Below are 24,932 nucleotides of genomic sequence, written 5' to 3' on the forward strand. Positions count from 1 at the left end.
CCAGCCTTCAAGCTGACAATACCAAACACCAATAAACACACACATGTTGGTCACAAGGAGGAAAAATAGCACTACTGCATTTGGCCTGGAGTAAGTACTCGGTTAAGATAAAATGTTGGTAACTAAAAAAATTAAACATATTATATTCCATTTAGTTTACAGGCTAAATGATTGGTAATGTGGTAGGTGAAAAAATGTGCTTGGGTCAGGGATGAGAAGGAAAAGCAGTCAGCAGTGGGAACGGCTTCGCTTATCACTGACAACTGTGCTTGTAGTGGTGGCTACTGGGACAAAACAGTAAATTCTTTTGGAGAAAGTTTAAGATTAGTCTTTTTTTTTTTTTTTAAAGATTTTTATTTATGTATTTGACACACAGAGAGAGATCACAAGTTAGGCAGAGAGGCGCGGGGGGGGGGGGGGCTGGGGAAGCAGACTCCCTGCTGAGCAGAGAGCCCAATGCAGGGCTTGATCCCAGGACCCTGAGACCATGACTCGAGGCAAAGGCAGAGGCTTAACCCACTGAGCCACCAAGGTGCCCCAAGATCAGTCATCTTTTATATAGTATTCAAATATGTCATTGGCTTCTTTTAAATGGTTGTCATTTTGGAAGATATTATAACACTCATTCTACTCAGGGAGTGACTTTTTTTTTTTATTGAATTGTTATACTCTTTCGGCCTGCCAAGACCAATAATACATCAAAATTCCAGATAGCTGGCAAAGGATCCAGGAAAATATTTAGGAAAAGGCTAACTAATTGATAGGTGTTCAGCAATACTTACTCAAAGAGTAGCACTTAATAGGCTCATAATTGTCACAAGAGCTGAAACTGATGAAATTTACGTTTTTTGGGGGTAAGTATGAGTTTATTTCAACATAAAACAGTATATTAATTAAGGCAGTAGGAGGAAAGGAGGAGAAGAATAAATGAAACAAGATGGGATTGGGAGGGAGACAAATCATAAGTGACTCTTAATCTCACAAAACAAACTGAGGGCTGCTGGGAGGAGGGGGGTTGGGAGAAGGGGGTGGGGTTATGGACATTGGGGAGGGTATGTGCTATGGTGAGTGCTGTGAAGTGTGTAAACCTGGCGATTCACAGACCTGTACCCCTGGGGATAAAAATATATTATATGTTTATAAAAAATTAAAAATTAAAAATTTTTTAAAAACCAGTATATTAATATAAGCATGAATTATAATGAAAATTACAAGCTAATCTTCCATGGGTAAAATTGTATGGGGCAGGGGGAGAGGGAAATAAATGGGGCAGAGTTTTAAATCAATGTCTTGAAGACCAGAGCAGAATCTAAACCTAAACTATTCTTGGCTATAACCAATTAAGCTTTATTTTTTCAAAAGATGGCTGGAGGAGCAAGAAGACTCCAAAAGGCAGAATAAAAGATGCTGAAGTCATTAAAAACAATAAACATGGCTAAAATTTGTAGGAAAGGCTATTCAAGCTATAAATCTTTTCCGTTTTTTTAGTCCTTACCAACTTTTTCCATGAAGATTCAGCCGCACGTTTTTATGCCAAAGTTCATTCTTCCTCCACATTTTAAATGCAATCAACTCTTCAAGCATATTGGTCTTTGCATTAATGTGCTTTCTCAATTTCTCCAAAGTTACCATAGCGACTCTAGATAATTTGGCCTTGATAGGATTTTTACAAGGAGAAAAAGGTGAATCTAAACATTAAGGACTAAATTTTCGACAAAAACATGCTACCACTAAATATTAAAACCAGAAAAAGTCTATGTCCTGAGGAAGTCGTTGAAAATCTTCCCACAAGGCTGTGTGAAACTCAAAATTAAGACTCAAGGTTAAAATGTACTTTCAGTTTGTCAAGTATCTAAAATACAATCGGAGAAGATCAACTCCCACTCCCACTCCCACCTCCCACCCCCATCCTGAAACAACAGAGAACAGGCTGTGCCTAACAGCACACACCTGTTTTCTCACTGGAGCCTTGCCCAGGGCACCCAGCACATGGAGCAACTTGACAGGAAGGACACACAGACACTGAGGGATCTGACCAGACCTGCTCTGACACCTAGCTCTGACCTTTTCCTCTGTGACCACAGACTTCTGACCCCCCCCGGGGTGCTTGTATTACACAGAGAAGTGATTTCTATAAAAACCCTGAACAGTAGGACCCCATTTAAAGCTTTAAGAACTAACACCCAGGCAAATGTGAAACTGGAGAGTTGTCACTAAAACACACAAACAAGGAAAACTCAGCTCTGTTTACTCCCTATTGTAATGGAAAGGTAGGAAAGAAAAATTCTTTCCTTACCACATCACAATCAATCAGAAACTACCACTAATGTGTGGTATCACACATTATCACAGTGTTTTGTTGCACCGTCTCTGTGTGCTATTTAATAAATCTTTACATATCAAAAGGTTCAAGATAGTTAAGGAGGAAGCACCATCATCTGGAGAACTGGATTCTGACTTGGGCTCTGAAAATCAGTTTTCTCTCCTCTTCCCATCAGCACCCAACCTTACGATGCTAAAGAGAAAACAGAGATGAAACTGTTTAAAAGAATTAAAACCACCTGACAGGTCTGTTGGATTAAGCCACTGCTTCACAGGGTGGATAAGAGAACTCCCTCCACGTTCTGAGGTCTACAAATGAGACAGGTCAACACCCAGAAAAGAATGAGAATGTAGCACTCAGGTTTGGGAAAGAGATCATCTAGGAGATGGACAGAGGCCAGTCAGCATTCTGGACACCACTCCCTTCTACAGTGCTTTTCAGAGCCACCTGTCATAACCTGCCCCACCCACATCTGTAATGACAGCTGGACTAGATTATTCCTCTAACTCAAGATGATGGCTGGCACTTGGGGGAAGCACCCCCATAAGTCTTTATAGCACATGAAATTACATGCTCTATTTTGGGTTCTTTGAAGTTTCAGTTGGCTCTTTCTTTTGGGCTTAACTTAAATTTAGGTTTTAAATCAGGACCCAACCAATGGAACTTCTGGGACCCAAGCTGGAAGTCATTTTAGCTACACCTTTTAGAAGAGACTGCTGGAAAACATATCCTCCAAAACAAGAGACGAAATATGATTGATGAGACAGACTCTGCCCTCAAAAAACTTGCACTCCTGATATCCCAAGTCAGGCAGGCCCACACTGCAGCCCCTTATTATTTTAATAATTACAGAGGGTTTCACAGGGAAATGGAAAAGCTTTCATTGTTACCCATTCTGTGGCAGTCCTCTGAGCAGCCAAGGAGTTGTCTATCAAGAGTCCTCCCTCCAACCTCCCAGTTCTGCTTGACTGGCATGGGGTAGGGGCAGGGGTGGACAGAAGAGGCATTGGGACTAGCCAAAGGGGACACAAATAAGAATAGAGTTAGGGAAGAACAGGTGAATGTGGATACTTCACCTATGGGGAAGCATGGGAGGGGAGAGGAGCCCACATGAGCTTCATTTCAGATTTCAGAAAATGTGCTGTCCTGTGGTGTTCCAGATGGCCAAAAGGAAACCTGCAGCATTCTCTGCACCTGCCCCAAAGAAATAAAACTGACCTGCTGCCCAAGTCAACTCTCACCGTCTGGGACTATCCTCCGGCCCTGCCCAGGGCTGTTAGGGTCAAAGAGCCAACACTTTTTAACGACCCTGGTTTTCTTCCTGAAAGAGATGATGACCTATCCAGTAAGAATTATATTAAAAAGCTGGAATTTTTTTTTTAATGCCACATGGCTCATAGATTTTCCTCAATGGATACTATACCATGAAAAGGTTATCATTAACCAATGTGTATCTTTCCAGGTTTAAAAAGCAATTTCCAGGGCGCCTGGGTGGCTCAGTGGGCTAAGCCTCTGCCTTCAGCTCAGGTCATGATCCCAGGGTCCTGGGATCGAGCCCTGCATCGGGCTCTTCGCTCAGCAGGGAGCCTGCCTCCACGTCTCTCTCTGCCTACTTGTGATCTCTGTCTGTCTAATAAATAAATAAAATCTTTAAAAAAAAATAAAAAGCAATTTCCTCCTCTCCTCATGCTATAAAAGAGGAGCCTGTAGCTGGTATCAAATACACTGTTTACACAAAGAAGATTCCACTTCTAGGCTGTTTGGACGTGCTCATTCTTCCCTGCATAAACGTACTCCACCTCTATTTATGCTAGACAGGAAGTAAATGTGCAAACGGAATCAATAAAAAGCAGCTGAAGGCACACATTCTTAGACTCTAATTAAGGTGGGATGCCTGATTCACAGCTGTTCCCACCACTGATAATGTTTTTGTTTGTAATAAACGGTGGAGTTTAAGAGGTATTTTGTTTCATGTCCCAACTTTTTTATCATCTACACCAATGTAACTACTCAGCCTTCAGCCTGCTTCTCAAAGGTGAAGTTCTGGATGGCGATACGGAAGGTATTCCGGGCCGCACCAGGTAAATAAGGAGGTTGAGACACACAATCAGGACTAGGGAAAAGAAATCAACTATATAGCTCATACAGTGAGGACAACAAAAATCAGCATGTCACCTCCACATCTGCCTGTCAGTCAAAGCCAGATCGGAACCCTGAACTTGCTCATTTTATTTAGATAATGCAGCTGTTAACAAAGAGGCTATATTTTCTATTGTTTCTACAGCTGTACACAAGAAACTGTCTTATGAATAAAATTTGGAAAATGTCTGCCTAGGTAGAAAAAGCTTCCTTCTTGGCCTTTATTAAACAGTAGAGACTTTGTTTTTAGTCCTGGGTGTTAAAATGTTGATACTGGGCTGACTTCCTTCTCGTGTCTGTGCCACTCACCTCCTGTCATTCCATCACCACACTTGTAAAAATTAAGCATTATAGATAGGTCTTAATTTAACTCCATTAAGTCTCAAAATACGATGGCCAATATTGTCATAGTCCATCAGTAAGTCCTTTATTAAGTAAGAGCCAAGGACAAAAGCAACGTGGATTGATGCCCACAGAGGCTGCTGGTCAGTAAGTGACTTCCTGATCACTACCTTTTCAGTGTCTGTTTCGGTGACTGAACTTCACCAACAAACCAAGAAACCACCAGAAGCAGAGGATGAAGTGGCTGAAATTGCCATCCCTCCATCACAACGTCTCCTATAAAGGCACAGTGATATTATCTGCTCACTCTTGAGAAAGGTGAGTCAGGTGCATGTTAGAGCAGAAAACAGCACAGAGGAATGCACTGCCTATCATTTGCACTTTCCTCAAGAATTTTGGCAAGTTCAACTTCTGCTCTAAAGGTGAATGTGGGAAGGAAATTGAGAGAAAAAAGTCAAGTTCACCTCATCGGTGAATTCTTTGTTCTACTTTCTTAAAGCTTTACTTTGCTTCCTAGGTACACAGAACACATCTGTCTCTGAACTCTTTCTCATCTTTGCTTGGCATGGTCAGAAGTTCCTTGAAGGGCCCCAGAGACCAAAGCATCCAGCATATAGGGCCTGTCCCAACATATGCCGTAGCCCCTTGTCCTTGTGACTATTAAACACTTGAAGTGCAGCTAGTCTGAGTTAAGATGTGCTGGAGGAAGAAAAACAGGAATTTATCTCAATAGTTTCAGACAGTGATTATATATTGAAATTATATTTCGAATATACTGGACTAAATAGAATTGAAATTACCTGCACTTTTTTCTGTTGATTTGTTCATGTGACTGCTAGAAACGAAGTCCCTCCTGCCTGCCCGCCCCTCCTGCCATCCCCAACTAAGCCTGACTACTTTCCCTTTCTTCTATCTATACCCAGCCTGGGAGGCACATCAGGAACAAGAAAATAATATTCCATCTACTCTTTTTGTCTATCAGTTTCTAAAAACAAACACACACCAGTCTACACCACATGAATCAATTTATTTCATGGTCTGACCATTCTGCTGGAATTCTGTGTAGCCCCATTTATCACTTAAGTTCGCTGAACTTTTGCTAATCCATCCTTGAATCTGTCTTGCTGGTATGTGTTAGACTGTAGGCAGTTCTGACCCTCAAAAAGTCTTTTTCAGCTTATTTGTGCAAAATGCATTGTCAGGGGTGGGCAGCTTTATCTGCACAGAGGTCCTTTAAAATTCCTATTCCACTATCCCATGAACACAGAGCACCAACTAGATGAAGTATCCCACTAAAAAGGAAAGGTGAGCAGCACCCGGTCCTCCATTATCCAAAACCATGAGAGGCATGGCATGGGCACTACTGAGTATTGTGGGGAACGGAGTATATATGAAACATGACTACAACCATTTTGGTACCACCATTTCCACAATAAAATGCCAAAGCAGTCGGCTGGTCTGTGTTGCCCAAAGGGACCCATACAATTCAAAAGTGAGAATCGTCCATTATCAGCAAGAACTATTCAACAGAGAGAATTAGCACCTCTCACAAGGCCTCTCCAGGCTAAACCACCCAGGACTTCTGAGATCCCTACATCATTTTCTCAGCCAAACTAATCTAATACTCATTCTGTCCCAGACCCTACATGAGGCACTGAGAGCACTAAGAGAAAAAAAGTCTACCTCAAGGAACTCCTTGATGGTTCAGAAGGACAACATGTACTAAGAATTATCATCAACTCTACCAAGTACAGCAGGAAAAGGACAAAGAGGGAATGATTAACCAGAGCAAGACCTCATCAGGTAAGACAAGTGCAGACCATTGTCTGAGGCTAAGGACGTACATTTTGAACCTGTAGGAGGCGTGAAGCTAGTCAAGATTTTAAGCAGGAACACCCTGATGAAACAGCACTTCTTGGCTTCTTCCCGATCATACAATAAGGCCTAATTATGATCAATACAAAGAGAATGAATATTCTTCATGCATGAGGTACCCTGGCAGGCTTAAGAAGTCAGACACACGCCTGTCCAGCAGCAGGAGGAATGCTGCATGCATCAGGAATCAATGGATCATGACAGCATTTTCTGAGAAAATGAATCTGAACAGAATGTAAATGTCAAGGTGTGTTGTATATACTGACATTTAAATATGGTTTGGTGAATGTTTGTTGTTTAGTTTGACACACATCATACACATGCACACATCATCACACACATGCACACACATATCACACATGTGCACACACATCACACACATCATCACACACGTGCATGTACACATCACACACTTGCACACATCATCACACACGTGCACACACATCACACACGTGCACACATCATCACACAGCTATCTGGGATCATCACATAAACCTGTTTTACTCTGGGTCACAAGGTTTTAAAGTCATTTGCTTAAAGTATACGTCACAGTAATACATTAGTAACAGAAGATCTCTAAGGAGCCTGCCCACGGTTAAATAAATCTAACCTTGTTTTTCAGTGGTTTCAGTCTCCTACTTAATTAAGTCTGACAAGTGCTGACCCACAGCACTCTTTTGGATACACTCATCTCTTTCACGGAGTCCTACTGAACAGTCCTCTTATATATGCCCCAAATCGACTAATTCCTTCTGATGTGTCTCTGGAACTCTTGGCCTATTTTAAAAATGCAACACTCCCATAATCTCAACTTTTTGTTTACACTTTCCCTACTTGCTTGTCTTAATAGCAATCTGGGCTTTCCTTCATAATACTACTTCCCATAAAGCAGGGATGGTTGTTTCTTCAATTTCTTAACTCACAGGACCAGGGAAGACAGGGTCCCTTATCACCCTTCCCATTGAGCTTACTTTCTTCCAGGCCACGTCCCATCACCTCTATTCCAAGCCCTCTCCACCCACCTCACTTCTGTTTCGCTTCCCAGCCTCATCACTCTTCTCCTGACCTCCAGGACTTTGCTTTTTTGACACAATCCCTGTGTTCCTCCCATGCTCACCTGTGCTTGGAGAAGCTTCAAGAAGGTGGAGGAGCCTGGGAACACTCAAAGCACAGTTTGAAGACTTCCTCCTTCATCTGAAGGGTCCCCCTCCATTCCACTTCATCCACACATGAGCTCCCACTTTGGACCTTATCATTATCCCAAAATACTCTGCCTTTAAAGATCTAAGCTTCCAAATATCTGTAGCTTTCCATTTACCCTCTTCTCTACTTCTTATTCTGACAGGTCCTACCCTTCATCCTCACCACAGGCAGTTCCTTGACTCTCCCTACTTCCCGACTCCATCTTAGCCATCCTGGCTTCACCGGCTTCCTTATCAAGATGGAACCTCAAGGCCATCCATTGTCAGTGATGTTCACACATTAACATCCTGACCTTCCTCTTTCTGTAACTTTCTTGGAGCCATCATGCCAATCCCTGAGCCAAGCTGCCCCATTCATTTCCTGTCATCTTGCTGGAAAAATTCACATGAGCATGCTGATTGGCTCCATGAGGAAAACTCAAAAACCAATCAAAGTTCTAAAAACTGCCCAGGCTTTCTACCCAACCCCGGCTGATGTACTATCCCTTTTTCTACACAGCTATTTTCATTCCTCCCTCTTTTCATTGCGGCAAAGGACATCCTCAATACCCTGCCCTCCCCCCACCCCACTCTGGTCACACAACAAGGGGTATCTGCGTTCATCTGAGCTGGGGTAGGAAAGCCAGAGCTGCTGAGACAGCACCAGTTATAGATGCTAGTCTCTTCTCTCCTGAGAGAGTGATCCCCCAACTTCAGTGAGCATAAACATCTACCTGAGCCATTTGTTAAAATACAGACCTCAGAGCCCCATTTCTTAGAGATGGATTTGTAGGGTCTGAAGTAAACCTCAGAAGCCTGTATTTGCATAAGCACCCTGCAATTCTTTTTTTTTTTTTTATAAACATGTATTTTTATCCCCAGGGGTACAGGTCTGTGAATCAGCACTCACCAAAGCACATACCCTCCCCAATGTCCATAAACCCACCACCCCTTCTCCCAACCCCCCTCCCCCAGCAACCCTCAGTTTGTTTTGTAAAATTAAGAGTCACTTATGGTTTGTCGCCCTCCCAATCCCATCTTGTTTCATTGATTCTTCTCCTACCCACTTAAGCCCCCATGTTGCATCACCACTTCCTCATATCAGGGAGATCATATGATAGTTGTCTTTCTCTGCTTGACTTATTTCGCTAAGCATGATACACTCTAGTTCCATCCATGTTGTTGCAAATGGCAAGATTTGATTTCTTTTGATGGCTGCATAGTATTCCATTGTGTATATATACCACATCTTCTTGATCCATTCATCTGTTGATGGACATCTAGGTTCTTTCCATAGTTTGGCTATTGTGGACATTGCTGCTATAAACATTCGGGTGCACGTGCCCCTTTGGATCACTACGTTTGTATCTTTAGGGTAAATACCCAGTAGTGCAATTGCTAGGTCATAGGGCAGTTCTATTTTCAACATTTTGAGGAACCTCCATGCTGTTTTCCAGAGTGGCTGCACCAGCTTGCATTCCCACCAACAGTGTAGGAGGGTTCCCCTTTCTCCGCATCCTCGCCAGCATCTGTCATTTCCTGACTTGTTTATTTTAGCCATTCTGACTGGTGTGAGGTGATATCTCATTGTGGTTTTGATTTGTATTTCCCTGATGCCGAGTGATATGGAGCACTTTTTCATGTGTCTGTTGGCCATCTGGATGTCTTCTTTGCAGAAATGTCTGTTCATGTCCTCTGCCCATTTCTTGATTGGATTATTTGTTCTTTGGGTGTTGAGTTTGCTAAGTTCTTTATAGATTTTGGACACTAGTCCTTTATCTGATATGTCGTTTGCAAATATCTTCTCCCATTCTGTCAGTTGTCTTTTGATTTTGTTAACTGTTTCCTTTGCTAGCACCCTGCAATTCTGATGCAGGAGACAACTGAATTTGAGCATCACTTTCCAAAGTCACCTTCTCACTGATGTGAGGTAGGTGATGTGATGTGTCTGCCTCGACTTTTGCCCTGTAAAGTCTTTGAGGCAGGAAAAACTGTACTGCAAATTATTTGAAAGGAAGGAAAATCAATGACTATTTAAGCAAAGCAAGACTAAATGAGGAGAGTACAGCAATGGCCAGAACTGAATTCTTGAATTCCTGTTCTAGCACCTAACTGGGCTCAAACTTCTCAGCAAAATCTAAGAAAAATGAAAGAAGCAGGCAAAAGGCCTACTTCCTTTTGACTATGCATTCAATATATAACTAAAAGAAAACTTCAACTGAACTTCCCAAACAACCCAAGTTTAATATTTTTATTTTTGTTTATTTTCACCATTGAGCTTTCTACCAATACTTTTAAAAATCCATGTGAGTTGGAATCATGGGATGAAAGAACAGGTGTCCAACAGCCAGGAGACTTTATCCTGATCCACATCTGCTGGGAGCTCCACCATGGATTAGTGAGTTGAAGAACTCAGAGACTCCCTGTCCCCATACACATACTGGAGATTTGTACTCTATTCGAGGGTAACAAGTCTTCAGACGAAAAAAAAAAAGCAACAGAACACCATTCTACAAATGGAAGATATGAAAAAAATCATTCTCCAGCAACCTTCTACAACTGTTTTCCCCCACCAGTCCTCCTGAGAGTTCCCCTAAGGCCCTGAATAAAGACACTGTTTTAAGAATTATAAGCATCACAGCACGAGGCGGCATCTGGTGGGGAGGTGCCTACAGGAAGGAAGAGACCTCAGCAGTGTTTGCTATTTGTACCTTTTGATGTTTCAACAAGAAGGCAAAGCATTCTTTCAAGCCAGTTTTAGTAGTGGCAGAACCAAAAACAAAACAAAACAAAAACCTGAGGAAATGAATGTAGAATCCAGACCTAACCAAGAACAAAGATGCACTAGAACTAGCTTGGGTGAGAGAAGAAGAAAGTCTACATCACTGAAAAGTACAAATTCCTACTAAAACTTCAAGAAGTCTACTAGAACGGAGACAGACAAGAGATGAGAAGGGGAGGGAGACTATGAGCTAAAACCTTCCCAGAACTACTAGTCAAAGTACTATTTAAAACAAAACAGAAACAAGCAAACAAGCAAGTAACAAAAAAAGTTTATAAGAGAGAGAGAGAGAGAAAGGGAAACAGCAAGACAGAAAATTTTAAAAAAAACAAAAAACAGAAAACTCCACAATGGATGGTCGTACTGTGTTAATTTCCTTAAAGCTCAGGCAGTAAAAGCTCATCAAGACCTACAACAAAGCTAGTCTATATAGAACCTAAAAACCAAGACCACCAAAATCAAAGAGTTCTTATCTCATGATAAAGACATGATCGAAACACACTGAGAAATAAGGAAATAAGACAGTGTTTTAGTTTTTAAGCACAGTCTTTGAAATCAGACAGACCTGGGTCGGAATACCGTTTACATTGCCTGGTTGCTGTGACCTTGGAAAAATTTCTTAAGTTTTTCCGGGACTTGTTTCCTCCATCTATAAAATGGGGATAACCCTTTGTAAGTTGAGTGCTTTGGACACTCTGCTTGGTGAGTGAATGATACTCACCTGATAACCTTTACAGTCAAGTATGTTTCAGACCATGGAAAATTCCTAGCCTGTCCCAGCTCTCCAACTTCAAAGAGCCCGAAACAAATATAAGCTTTGGGATCAAATATCAGTTGCTCAACATCTCTTTGGCTGGAGATGATTAGTATTGATGATTTTTAAAAAATACCAGCACTCTGAAAAGTTAAGCTCTGATCTGTCAGATCTCACCTAACTGGCATCTTCCCAATAGATACCCAAGGCTGGGACACAAAATAAATGCAACTGAAGAAGTCTCTCAGCTCTGTGTTCCAACCCCAGGCTCGCCCAACAAAGACCATACAGTATGTGTGGCTGAGTCAGGGAGGTGAACCTTGAATTTGTCCCAAAGCAGTGGACTTCCCAGAGTCCTCTGTCCCTCACATCTAGTCCCTAGCCAAACCCTGCAGCTTCTCCCTTTACATCCTTAGTATCTGACCCTTCTTCTCCAGTTCCATAACATACTCCCCAATTACCACCCAGCTGGACCTCAGCACCAATAGTGCCCCAAGGGCCAGGCCACAAGCATCACACCCTGGCAGGTTGGGCTGTCTGGTACCCTGCCTCCTCTTGCACCATGATACACCCTGTTAAGACCAAGTCTTATCTGAGGTTGTTCCCTGATGGCTAACTCTGAAGGCTTGTTCTCCTCAGAGGTGACTCTATCTCCCTATTGTTGATATGTACCTCAGGGGGACAACCCGTGGGCTGTCAAAAAGGGCCTGGATCTCTGTGCCTGTAGCTCCCAAAGCAAGTGAATTGGAAAGCAGGTCCAAACAGTCTACTCCTCAGAAGCAAGCCTTCCTCCTCTCACACAGGAGCCAGACCCTGAGAAGAGCCCCTGCTCCCAACTCAGCAGTACCCCTGTCGCACCGGCCTACCAGCCACTGCATGGAGCAACCCCGCACTTCATATTGTTCTCTTGGACGGCCAAGGTGACATCAGAACCAGTGAGAGAACAAGGAGGAAGGGGGAAATGCCATGGAAATAGAAAAGTTATTTAAATTTTGAAAATGCTATTAAGAATTCCCTAGTATTTCCTTAACCTTTTTTTATAGAGCCTCTACATGTCACTTAATGGGTCGATGACCAAGAAAGCTATTTTCTTCCAAATTCCCAGTTTCTCTCTGTGTCACTAACGACCATAGCCATAGGCAGCATACTTCGGGGGGGGGGGGGACCAAAAAACCAAAACAGTGAGGTCCAAGCAAATCTAATAGATTCTCTAAAGCATTTCCCAGTTAAAAGATTGATTTTCTTAAAGTAGTCACAAATATTCAGTGTTTGTAAACCCATATTCACGGCTCTCACTTGCTTCAACCTAGAAGCATTTCTCCTTTCAAATCTAATTCTCTACCTCCCTACCAGGTAAGGCCAGAGCTTGAGACCTGATCTAATCAATGAGGTGTCTTTTTGGTTTGCTGAGTTGTGAGCATGGACACAAAAGGAATCTCACCCGTGTTTTGTTTCACTTCCAGGACACATATGAAACTGTCACAGACTCACTAATACAAAGAACAGCTTGGCTCACATAAAGAGTTCTTTGAAGATAATATTTCTAAACAAGTCCATCACCAAGGGAAGGATTTTTTGCTTTGTTTATTTTCAGGGATAGGAGAGAAAAAGTAAGCACACCAGAGGATTTGCAGCATTTTCTCTCTCCTTAAAAAAGAAATATAATATTTCAGGAACTTCCCTGGGAAAGAAACAGCAGCCCCATTCATAACTATTTGCTTAAGTGTAATTTGCAAATTCCCTGTCCTTTTCTTGCCAAGACACCCTCTCCCATTCCTTAACCTTCATAATGGCTCCAATTTGATTTCCCTCCTCAACTCAGAGTTTTCCCAAAGACAAAAATCCCAAAGATTTTTTTGCACAGTTATCCTAAAAAACTAAAGAAACGAAGTTCTTAAAATAGATTCATTTTCATTATTCAAATCTAATTCCTTTTTTTGAAAATAACTCCTTTAATTTAAATGGTAGGATTTCTGTCATCAGAGAGAAACTTTCAAAGTCTGTATGAGGGGTACCTGGGTGGCTCAGTCATTAAGTGTCTGCCTTCAGCTCTGGTCATGATCCCAGGGTCCTGAGATCAAGCCCCAAGTTGGGCTCCCTGCTCAGCGGGAAGCCTGCTTCTCCCTCTCCCACTCCCTCTGCTTGAGTTCCCTCTCTCACCCTGTCTCTCTCTGTCAAATAAATAAATAAAATCTTTAAAAAATAAGACAAAAGCAAAGTCTGTATGAGTAGCAGATGTGTCTAAACAGTCCCGTTTCAGCAAAATACCCACAGCAAAGAAACTATCAAAACAGCTTTTAGGGTCCACTTGAAAAAATGTAAAAATCCACTTGGTATTACTTAAAATGGCATGAAGAACGAAAAGCTTAGTCCAAAATAGTTCCCAATTCAAAAATAACAAGGAATAAATAACTTTAGTACCATAACCATGTAGACCAAGACAACATCCAATTCCTGATTTGGTTTCTGATAGTAACAAAGTATTTTCCCTGCTTAGTACATTTTCTGGGGTCAACAGCAAAAGATATGCATATACCCTATAGAAGGCTGCTTGGAAGGTGGCCCCTAAGGATTCTTGCCTCCCAGAATTCATGCCCTTCTGTACTTTTCTCCCCTTGAACACAAGTTGGATTTAGTAACTAGATTCTAATCAATAGAATATGGCAAATTATGGGACTCTAATTCCAAGAATAGATTACAAAAGGGCTCTGGCTTCCATCTTACTCACCTTCTTGCTTGCTCATTGAAGGAAACCAGCAGCCATATTGTGAGCTACCCCCACAGAGAGGCCCATCTGTCAAGGAACTGAGGGAGGCCTATGGCTAATAGCAGCAAGGAACTGGGATCCTCAGTCCAAACGTCCATCAGGAACTGAATCCTGCCAACATCAAGACTGAGCTTGGAAGCAGATCTGCCCTGCTTGAGCCTTGTGATGACTATGGCTTTATGAGAGACTGAATGCCAGAGGACCGAGCTCAATGATGACCAGATTCTGGACTCTCAAAAATTTGTGAGATAAATGTTCATTGTTTTAAGCTGCTAAGTTTAGAGTAATTTGTTACATAGTCATGGGTAGCTAATACATATGCCAGATATCCTCTGCCTCCCAATGACTGGTTCTTCATGATACCGTGTAAACCCTTTATACTGTGAGAAACACTGAGTCAAGAGCAACTTTATAAAGCAGTTAGCTCTCTTTTTTGGTCCTAAAAATATTCCTTTCATAATTCTGTCATTTAATATTAGCATTGAGACTTAATTAACAAGTCCATATGTCCAGAAGTCATAATTTTACCAACCAGTAGCAATAATTTCAGCCATAAGTCACCTTAATATACAGGTGACCTCCCCCTCCCTTCATTTAGTCATTCCTTCATTCACTGAAAAATACTCTATGTCCTTCTCTAGGTAACTTCTAGTTCACTGTGGTATCATTCAATTGTCTAGGATTCTCAGCTTCATAACCCATTGGGTCACATAGATGGCAGGAACCACCTAAATGCAATATAGAATTTATCAGTGAGACGAAGATTAAGGCTGAAAGTCTAGCCAAACCATCTAGAATCTCATCTACCATCAATCTAATTCACATTCTACTTCTTATCTCCAGGAAAAGGAAAACATACAGAAAACAAAGTAAACCTAATTAGTAAACAAATGATAATAATAATACAATACTGGGCATTAAGTATTGCATTCAAGTATGTGACCGATATGATGTTATGGTACCCTAGAATAAGGGGTTTTGACCTAGATGGGTCTGTCAAAGAAGGACTCCCTGAAAAAGTGAGCTGAGATCTAAAGACCATAGTAACTGATTAGATAAGCAGGAACAGGGAGTAGTACATGCAAAGGTCCTGCACAGGAAGGAACATGGAAAAGGGGTTAATGTGGGTGGAATATAAAACAATTAGGGAGCAGGGCACAATACGAACCTGGAGTACAGGCTGTAAGGATGGGACTAGGCAGAGCTTATGAGGTCCTATAAAAGGGTTTAGTGTTTATTCCAAGAGAATAATTAATAAATAAATAACCACTGGGTGGTTCTCAATGGGGTTGGCCACAACAGATCAGAGTTTTGAAGAAATTCATCTGACTATGATACAGATTAAGGATTAAAGAAGACAGAGGAGTGGGGAAACCAGTCAGAGACCACTGCAGTAATCCAGCAAGATAAGTTAAAGGTTTCAGGAGGCTTGTGGTAAGGAAAAGAGGTGAAAATAGCAGAGATATTTAAGAGAATGATGGGCTGGATATGGGGAGTTACTCATGCACACACATGCAGAGAGATTAACGAAGCAAACGTAAGTGAAGGAAAGAATTTTAAGCTCATGAGTAAAAGCTTTAACCAAATAGTAAGCTTTCTTGAGCACATTATTAGTTGCTTTATCTCCATTCCCCAAAGTGACCCTATTGTGCCTGTTTATTCAAGGTGGATGCTCAAAAAACTATAACATGAACACTTTTTAGACAATCCATGTATCTTAGTCATACCTTCAATGCCTGTTTTGTCGGCTAAATGCCATTTCTTGTAATTTAACAGCTTTACTAAGAAATTCTCCAAGCTAGTGTGGTCAAAGGAACTTTAGTAAGAGTTTTAACAAGATATAGTGTTTACACCAACCCTTGACCCCTTTAAAGTATACAATTGGGTGGTTTTTAGAATTATGCAACCATCACCACAATCAATTTGATAACATTTTTGTCCTTGCAGTAACAAACTTCATACCAATTACCAGTCACTCCCCAATCTCTATCCCCCCCAGGCCTAGGCAAACAGTGATCTACCATCTGTCTCATGGATCTGCCTTTTCTGGATACATCATATACACAGAATTATACAGTAAGTGGTCTTTTGGGCCTGGCTTTTTTCACTCAGTATATTTTCACTGTCCATCTGCATTGAAGTATGTATCAGAATTTCATTCTTTTTTTTTTTAAGGTTTTAATTATTTGAGAGACAGAGATAGCGACAGAAATAGGGAGAGAGAGCACAAGCAGGGAGGAGAGGGAGAAGCAGGCTCCCCTTTGAGCAAGGTGCCCAATGTGGTGGGCTTACTATTTGGTTTGCTGTGATTGCTTATTAGTTACAGTTTTTTAAAGTTTTTTTTCAAGTTTTTTACATCATCAATCATGTCATCTGTGAAAAAATATCATTTGTATCTTCCTTTCCAATCTGTATAGGCTTTCTTTTTTTATTTCATTAGCTAGAACTTCCAGTACAATGTTGAAAAGGAGTGGTGAGACAGAACATCTTTGCCTTTTGTGTGATCTTAATGGGAAAACTTTGAGTTTCTCAACATTAAGTATGGATGTTAGCTTTAAGCACAATGTTTTTCATTCAGGCTTTCCCAAACTGAGTGTGTTCCCCTCTATTCCTTGTTAACTAAGAATTTTTATCGTGATTAAGTTTTGGATTTTGTCATATGCCTTTTCTGCACTGATATATTGACATCAAGTAATTTTTCTTACTTAGTCTATCAATGTGATAGAATACACTGATTTTCAAATGCTCAACCAGCCTTGCATACCTTGGGATAAATCTCCCTTGGTTGTGATTTAGCATAAAGTAGTACCTCATTGTGGTTTCACTTCACATTTCCCTAATAGCTGATGTTAAGAACCCTGCCCCATTCTAATTGCACATTTGTATCTTACTTGGTGAAAAGTCTGTTCAGAACTTTTTCCCACTTCAAAATTATATTTTTACTTTTTATGTTGAGTTATATGATTTGCAAATATCTTCTCCCACTTCATGGGTTAACTCTTTACTTTTTTTTTTTTATGCTATCCTTTGAATCATAAACCTTAATTTTTTGATACTAATATATCTATTTTCTGTTTTGCTTGTGCTTTTGGCACCAAGTCGCAGAAACCATTGCTTAACCCAAGATCCCAAAGATTTGTTTCTGTTTACTTTTAGAAGTTTAATAGTTGCAGTTCTCAAATTTAGATTAGATTATGCATGAGATAGGGATCCAAATTCATTTTTATGCTTGAGTATTACCAGTTGTGTCAGGGTTATTTGTTGAAAAGACTGTTTTTTCTTCACTGAATTGTCATGATTGATTTTTGAGTTAAACTAAACTTGTATTTATAGGATAAAACCCACTTAGTGGCATGTAATGTTTTATATATGTTACTGGACTTGGTTTGCTACTATTTCGTTGAGGATTTTTGTATTTGTATTCATAAGGGATACTGGTCTATCATCATCTTGAAGTACCTTTGTCTGGTATCAAAACAATACTAGTCTTAGTAGAATGAGTTGGGAAGTGTTCCCTCCTCTAATATTTTTTGGAAAAATGGGCAATTTCTTGATTTAATTTAATCTTTTTGCTTAAGTCTAATCATATTTTCTGTTTCTTTTAGAGTCAGATTTGGTTTTGTTTTTTGGGGTTTTTTTGTTTTATTTTTGTATTTTATTTATTTGACACAGTGAGAGAGATCACAAGTAGGCCTAGAGGCAGGTAGAGAGAGAGAGGGAAGCGGGCTCCGCGCTGAGCAAAGAGCCTGATGCGGGGCTCAGTTCCAGGACCCTGAGACCATGACCTGAACCAAAAGCAGAGGCTTAACACTCTGAGCCACCCAGGCACCCCTAGAGTCAGTTTTGATAGTTTATGTCTTTCTAGAAATTTGTCCATTTCATCTAGGTTATTTTATACATATTTGTTGGCTTGTTCATAGTAACCCATCATCCTTTTCACATTAGTACTAGTATTTTCTCTGAGTAACTTTTAAATGGTCTAATAATTATCACAGAATTTTGTAATTAATAAAAGCAAAGTTAGATATATAATGGACTGTAACAATTTGGGTTTTTACAAATTCTGAGTTACAGGACATACAAATATATCCTTCCAGCTCTCACCTCTAGAACGGAAAAAGAGAGGCACAAACGCAGAACCTACACATTTTTAGTTAAAATACACCAAAGTTGGGAAGTGGGAGGTTGGGGGAGCCAGATGGTGGGTATTATGGAGGGTACGTATTGCATGGAGCACTGGGTGTGGTACAAAAACAATGAATTCTGTTATGCTGAAAATAAATAAATAAATAAATAAATAGAATAAAATACACCAAAGTTGGTTCAACTGTATTAAAAGCAGAAGCCAACCACACTAACAATGCACACTAACACATGCATATGCACGCACTATAATAAACCCACTATGACAGATTCCAAAGGCATGAGCACTGTAAAATAATCATGTGCCACACCCTCTCAATTTTTTGAACAGAGACTAATTCATCCCTTCATTTATTTCTTGAATTCAGGACCACCAGAATTCTACACACTATGCTTTTTGAAATCATAGTTCACATACTAATATATATGTATATTAATGACCGCATAAATTTTTATAGTCTCTGTGACCAAGAATCAGGTTCCCCGGAAGTCACAAAAACATGTTCAGATCTTATGAAGATTCATAAATACATATTGCATCTGATCTCTTCTCATAAAAAAGAATTTATAAAACCATCTGAGAGGATAAGTTGTATATTTTCTAGTCTTTTCTTTCAATGGAACTATTCTTAAACTTTCTTCAAAGAACCTGGACTAATTATTATGCTTTTTTTTTTTTTTAAGATTTTATTTATTTATTTATTTATTTATTTATTTATTTGACAGACAGAGATCAGAAGCAGACAGAAAGAGAGAAGCAGGTTCCCTGCCAAGCAGAGAGCCCGATGCGGGGTGCGATCCCAAGACCCCAAGATCATGACCTGAGCCAAAGGCAGAGGCTTAACTCACTGAGCCACCCAGGCGCCCCTATGCTGACTTTTCTAAAATAAAATTCAACTACAAAATTTTGAAAACCTTAAACAATATGACAAGACTTCAAGCTGTGTTGATACCTTTGACACATTCAGGAGAAAACTATGCTTATCGCCATATACCTGACTGGTACTCTAGTTTATAGAACACTTAGGCCTTTTTCATTTTAGTTGATTTTTGGGTGGGGGGAAGCCCCAGGTTATAGGGCAGGTGATATTAATGTATTTTTTAATTTAAACATTTTATTTTATGACACAATGAAAACTCCTTACTGCATTAACATCTTTATCATCTCATTAGAGAGGAGATCAAATTGAAGTTCCCACAGATTAGATGACCTGCCCAAGGTCACAGAGCTCCAGAGTGGTAATTGTGGGAGCAGGAAATCCAGTCCCCTGACTCCCAGTCACACATCTCCTCTGTGTGACACTGCTTCTCACTTAGAAAAAACAAGAGGCAAAAAGTTAGAACACAAAGTGTGTTTAAGATGAAAAGTCCAAGTAACTCTCCCTCAACTTTTTCTCTGAAAGAATGTATATTTTGAATGTTTAGGTATCACTCTCCTTATCTAACTTTGTTACCAACAACTTGACTAAAAGCCTATTTTTCATAATCTGACTGATATTGAGTCTTCAGTGACCTGCAACCTGTCAACTTCACAGACATATTTAATAACCTTTAAGAGCAGTCTTCAGAGCTTAGCTCTACAAGAGACTGTTAAAATATTAAACAACAGGGAGAAATCCCCTTTCAAGCAATTTTGAGGCCAAATTAGCTCATGTGTCACTGAATGTTCTTCTACACAACAGTGATTTAAAACCTCATTCTTTGCAACTAATGAATCGTTGAACACTACATCAAAAACTAATGATGTACTGCTATATGTTGGCTAGCTGAACATAATAATAATAAAAAAAAAACCCTCAGTCTTCTAGCTCTGTAGATAGCTATTTATTAGTGATTAGAGATAATACCAATGACCATGACCCAAATATTTTCTATACGCTTAAGCTGGAACATATTATCTGCCCATGGAACCATACTGTTGTTTGATCACAGCACAAAGTACTCAATGAAAACGTAAATCATGGCATATGGGTGTTATAGCAGTCAGCATTCACCCATCATAGGACAAAGTTCTTCTGAATCCTCTGACACATAGGCCTAAGTCCAAATTATTTTATCTTCACTTTCTCCTCAGAGAAATCAATATTTACTTATAATCTAAAAGGTCATCAAGAGTTAATATGATTTTAGAGACAATGTATCCTAAGTGGTCACACACCCATGGGTTAAAATGGAGATTGCAGTCATAAACCTACACTTTAGCCTAGTGACTGATGGACTTCAGTCCAAAACAATACTGCCCTATAGGGCATTTATAATTATTGGGGTGGGAGTGAGAAAAATATCTGAGGAAGCTCTGCAGGGGGGAAAGGATTAAAGTACACTGAGTGTGACGAGCACTGAGTAATGTATACAATTGCTGAATTGCTACACTGCACACCTAAAACTAACACTGTATGTTAACAATATTGGAATTAAAATTAAAAACTTAAAAAAAGGAAGGTGATTTAAGTCTTCACTCCCCCCCATATCCACACCAGTGACCTGAGGAATTTGAAAAAATCTGCACTTTGGCCAGAGATTTCCTGGGAGAATCTGAGGAAGAAATACTAGTTGCTTCCCTGCTGCCTTGACCCTGGTTGTGGCAGCAACATTCTCTCAATTTGCCTGACCATTTACAAAAAGACAGATGGTCCTTCTCCCACTACACTGCTACCATCGTGACAGCAAAGGAGTTACTAAAAGTACAGGATCCCAAAGAGCATCTAAGAGAGGGTGCACAAAGAGACTGTGCGGGGATCTTACCTTTTGGCTTCCTCTAGGTGGCACAGATATTCATAAGCAATGTTCTGCCGCCTCCTCTCATCCATCTCTTCTGCGGAGAGCCTTTCATCGTCCACGATAGCTAAAAATAGAGGAGAGCATCACGTTACTTGTAAGGGCAGTGAACATCAAATAAACACCTAAGACAACAACTAGAAAAAAAAAACTCACCAATTCAACAATGGACACTGAAAGACAGGGGTATTGAAACATCAGGCACAAAAAGATCTGCCTTAGGATTATTACAGTATTTCTTTGCTAGCAATAAAATAAAGTGCAGTATGGGTTAAAATTACTCCATAGAATGAGAAAAGCCATCATAGTTCATAGACATGATGTCATAGAATTAAGACAGCCTCAAATCAATTAGAGGATGGTCCACTTGCAACAACTTTCCTTAACAAGCTTGTAGAATTGGCCCAGTGGCTCAGGTTGGACCTTCCTGAAAATTCTGATGTTTAACAAATAATCTACAAGGGCGTGTGTTTTCCCATTCCTGGAGGGATTTAAAGCTTCTCATGCAAAGCAAACTCTGTTTTATAAATGCCAACATCTCTGAGATTCCTCTTTCACATGCTTCTTGGCCTTTGTGAGGCTAATCCTCCTGGTCAACAGGTATCCAAAAGATCAAATCAAAGGAGACATCAAGTACGCAGTTTCCAAGCCCACACAGTTTATTCCAACATAAACCTAGTTTATAAGCTTCCACAATTCAGCTTTGCTTTTCTGTAGAGAACATGGCCTCCCCATTTCCCGAGTGCATGTCCTCTGTCCAGATTCTCAACAGCACTCAACTATCACAACAACCAACTCCTAGCTGTCCATTTTCATGACAACATTCCTTTCCCATAAAAAGGAACTTCTTTTCCTTCTCCAATCCTGCCTTTTAATTCTGATAGCTAGAAAATCAATTTGGTTTCCAGTTTGTTCCAATACTCATCTAATGAACACCAAGGTAAGTGTGTAGCAGTGAAATGGGTCACGCGGGGCAGGAAAGCCCGTATGTTCTTTTCTTCCCCTGCCACCAGCTCCAATCAGCCATTTCATAAACGAGACCCCTGGTTCTAAGCAGAAGAGTTAAGTTCAGCCGTCCATCCTTTAAAAATCTAATCCCATGCCCTACCAATGAGAAGTCCAAAGTATCATCATGGCAGACAAAAGGAATGCAGATCAAGTTTTGAACTCTTACTAGAGCAAGTACAATGCTGAACGCTTAAGACCTAAAAATAATATCAGAACCCTTGAAAGCTCAAAAGAGAAGGGTTTAAATTGACATCAGTATAAAATATGGCAGAATTCCACAAGCATATAAGAAAATGTTAGATGCTTATTTATCAAGTGCTTACTTTGTTTCAGGCCCTCAGGCTGTGTTTCTTAGGAACTGTCTCATGTGAGTCCCATGACACTATGAGGCAGGTAGTTTTGTCCCACCTCACAGAGTAAACATGTTTGAAGTCATTTGCCCAAGTGAAAAGTAGAAACATAAGGGCTAGAAACGTGTGGGTAGAATGGAAAAAAACAAACAAAACCAGTATGAAAGAACTTAGGGAAATACCTCTTCTTATAGATGAGGAAGAAAAGGAACTAGTAGAAGGGAGAAGGGAGATGTGGAAGAATACCAGGACAGTTTTGGATATAACAAACCTGGGCCAAAGAAGCAGGAGTCTCTGCACATCTCACCATCCTTTTCCTACGTTCCCTTCCTACCTCTCTCAGCTTCCCAGTGTGGCTCCACTCCTTGAAAACATCCCAGACCAATGGTATCAAGAAGGGTCAACAAAGATTTGTGTTTCTCAAAAGCATCTTCTTTTTCTCAATAAACTCAATCCGATCTGAACTTTAGAGGAGAGCCCTCAAGCTTCGGACAAGTACCAGCTCTGGAACCACCCTCCTCTGTTCCTCCACCTCAAGATCCCAGGTCTTCACTGTCTCTCCCCTGGAGTCTTGCGACCACCCTCAAAGAGCCTGGTAGCCACCCCTCCTTCACCCATTCTCCTCTCCACCATCAGAGCATCTTCCGAACACAAGTCCTACACGTATTCCTCTCCCTCCCAAGACCTGCGATGGATCCCCATTTCCTCTGGAACAGAGCTCTAGCAGACCTTCCTGTCCCTGCCCGACAAGAAGAACTACATTCCAGCCACTTCTTCCAGAAAGCGCAACGTTCCAGCATCACACCAGGACTTTTTAGGTTCTAGCGCTTCTGTACTCCACTCTGACTCTGCCTGGAAAGCCCTTCTCCCACCTTCTGTGTGTGACATCTTCTCAAGAAAAATACTGTGGATCTCCAAGTGAGGATCCGTCTACTTTCCTCAGCACTTTGGTTCACCTCTTTACTACATCATTCATCACAGAAGGTCAGTCACATCTCCTGCTATAACATGGGGTTCTTCTGTACAGGAAGGGACTCTTGATTCATCTCCATGCCCCCCTCACATTGATCACAGTTCCCTGCACACAGAGAACAACAACCATGTGCTGGAAAATTACCTTCATGAAGTGAGCTCCCCATCGTCCCTGTATTTTGCAAATTATGCCTTTTCTTATCCTGAGGTCTCTACAAGGTAACTGGCATGCCCACATACCCTCACCTATTCCTCCTTCTCCACTGTTCCTAACACTTCATCCCCAGGACACGTCATGATTTCCAGTTTCTTGGTTTGATTTCAGTCTAAATATGGTCTCCTATTTCTGGCAAGATACTTTCATTTTACAGCAACTTCACACATTAAAGTTTGAAAACAATATAAAACTCCTAGTATGAGTCCATGCAATCATCCTACGCTTCTCAACTTTAAAGTAGGAAGGCAGGAGTCACATTCTAAAGGAGCCACTTTCCCTGCCACCTTCCTTTTTGGCTGCTACTTCCTTCTACCTCAATCAACCCACCCAGGAGGAAGCAGAAACCTCAACAGTACTTCGTTCCTAGGCCTCGACCCTTAACTCCCTGCACAAGCCACTGAAGAATCCACCAGTCCAAGGAGAGGTACTGGGGAACTCTCAAACAGTGACATCACCCTGTCCAAAGAGAAGATTTGACTTAATGTTTCAATTAACACATACACACACCCACAAAGCTTTCAATGGCAGTTCCAACATATTGGCCACAGCTGATAAAATTCTGCCTATCCTTACAGCTCAACTCAGTCACTTCCTTCCCTAAGTCTTCCCTGTTTGCTCCCACTCAAAATGTGCTCTCTCCTAGCACCTCCTATATGGTTTCTTTTAATAGTCAACTCCTAGAAGGCAAATTTTTGTCCTCAACGTGTCCAGCTCACTACCCTACACAGGCTATGTGTTCCGTAAGACTATATGACAAACAAATGATCTCTTATGAGGAATGGTTCATATAAAGGATCTAAAATATCACTATAATTAAACAACCGAAAGTGTGACATAATTGCAGGATGTTTAGATAGGTGGGGATATACTCCCTCCAGTGGAGGAAGGGTCAGCAAGAATCAAGATCACTGGGGCACCTGGGTGGCTCAGTGGGTTAAGGCCCTGCCTTTGGCTCAGGTCATGATCTCAGGGGCCTAGGATCGAGCCCCACATTGGGCTCTCTGCTCAGCAGGGAGCCTGCTTCCTCCTCTCTCTCTGCCTGCCTCTCTGCCTACTTGTGATCTCTTTCTCTCTCTCTGTTAAATAAATAAATAAAATCTAAAAAAAAAAAAAAAAAGAATCACAAACACCAGAACCCGGAATCTGTTTGATGATATGGTAGGACTTAAAACATGTCCCTTTAAGGAAAAGCAGGTTAAAAATATGGTATCATATTCATAGAAAGTCATTAATTCATAGAAATTTCATCAATTCACAGAAGTATACTAGCGTTTAGCATTTTACACACACATAATTATTCT

General features: G+C 40.7%; 1 protein-coding gene across 2 annotated transcripts in view; it reads right to left on the reverse strand.

Annotated features, from left to right (window-relative positions):
* The window catches only part of IQGAP2 (IQ motif containing GTPase activating protein 2), a 287,935-nt gene that overhangs the window by 214,482 nt on the left and 48,521 nt on the right, over positions 1-24,932 (reverse strand). For both annotated transcript variants that reach the window (XM_082724767.1, XM_082724769.1), the window contains exon 2: positions 21,052-21,151. In XM_082724767.1, coding sequence (XP_082580893.1) covers positions 21,052-21,151 — 100 coding nt within the window. The remainder of the gene's footprint in view (positions 1-21,051; positions 21,152-24,932) is intronic.

Source organism: Mustela nivalis (assembly GCF_964662115.1).
Source record: "Mustela nivalis genome assembly, chromosome: 3".
Lineage (NCBI taxonomy): Eukaryota > Metazoa > Chordata > Mammalia > Carnivora > Mustelidae > Mustela > Mustela nivalis.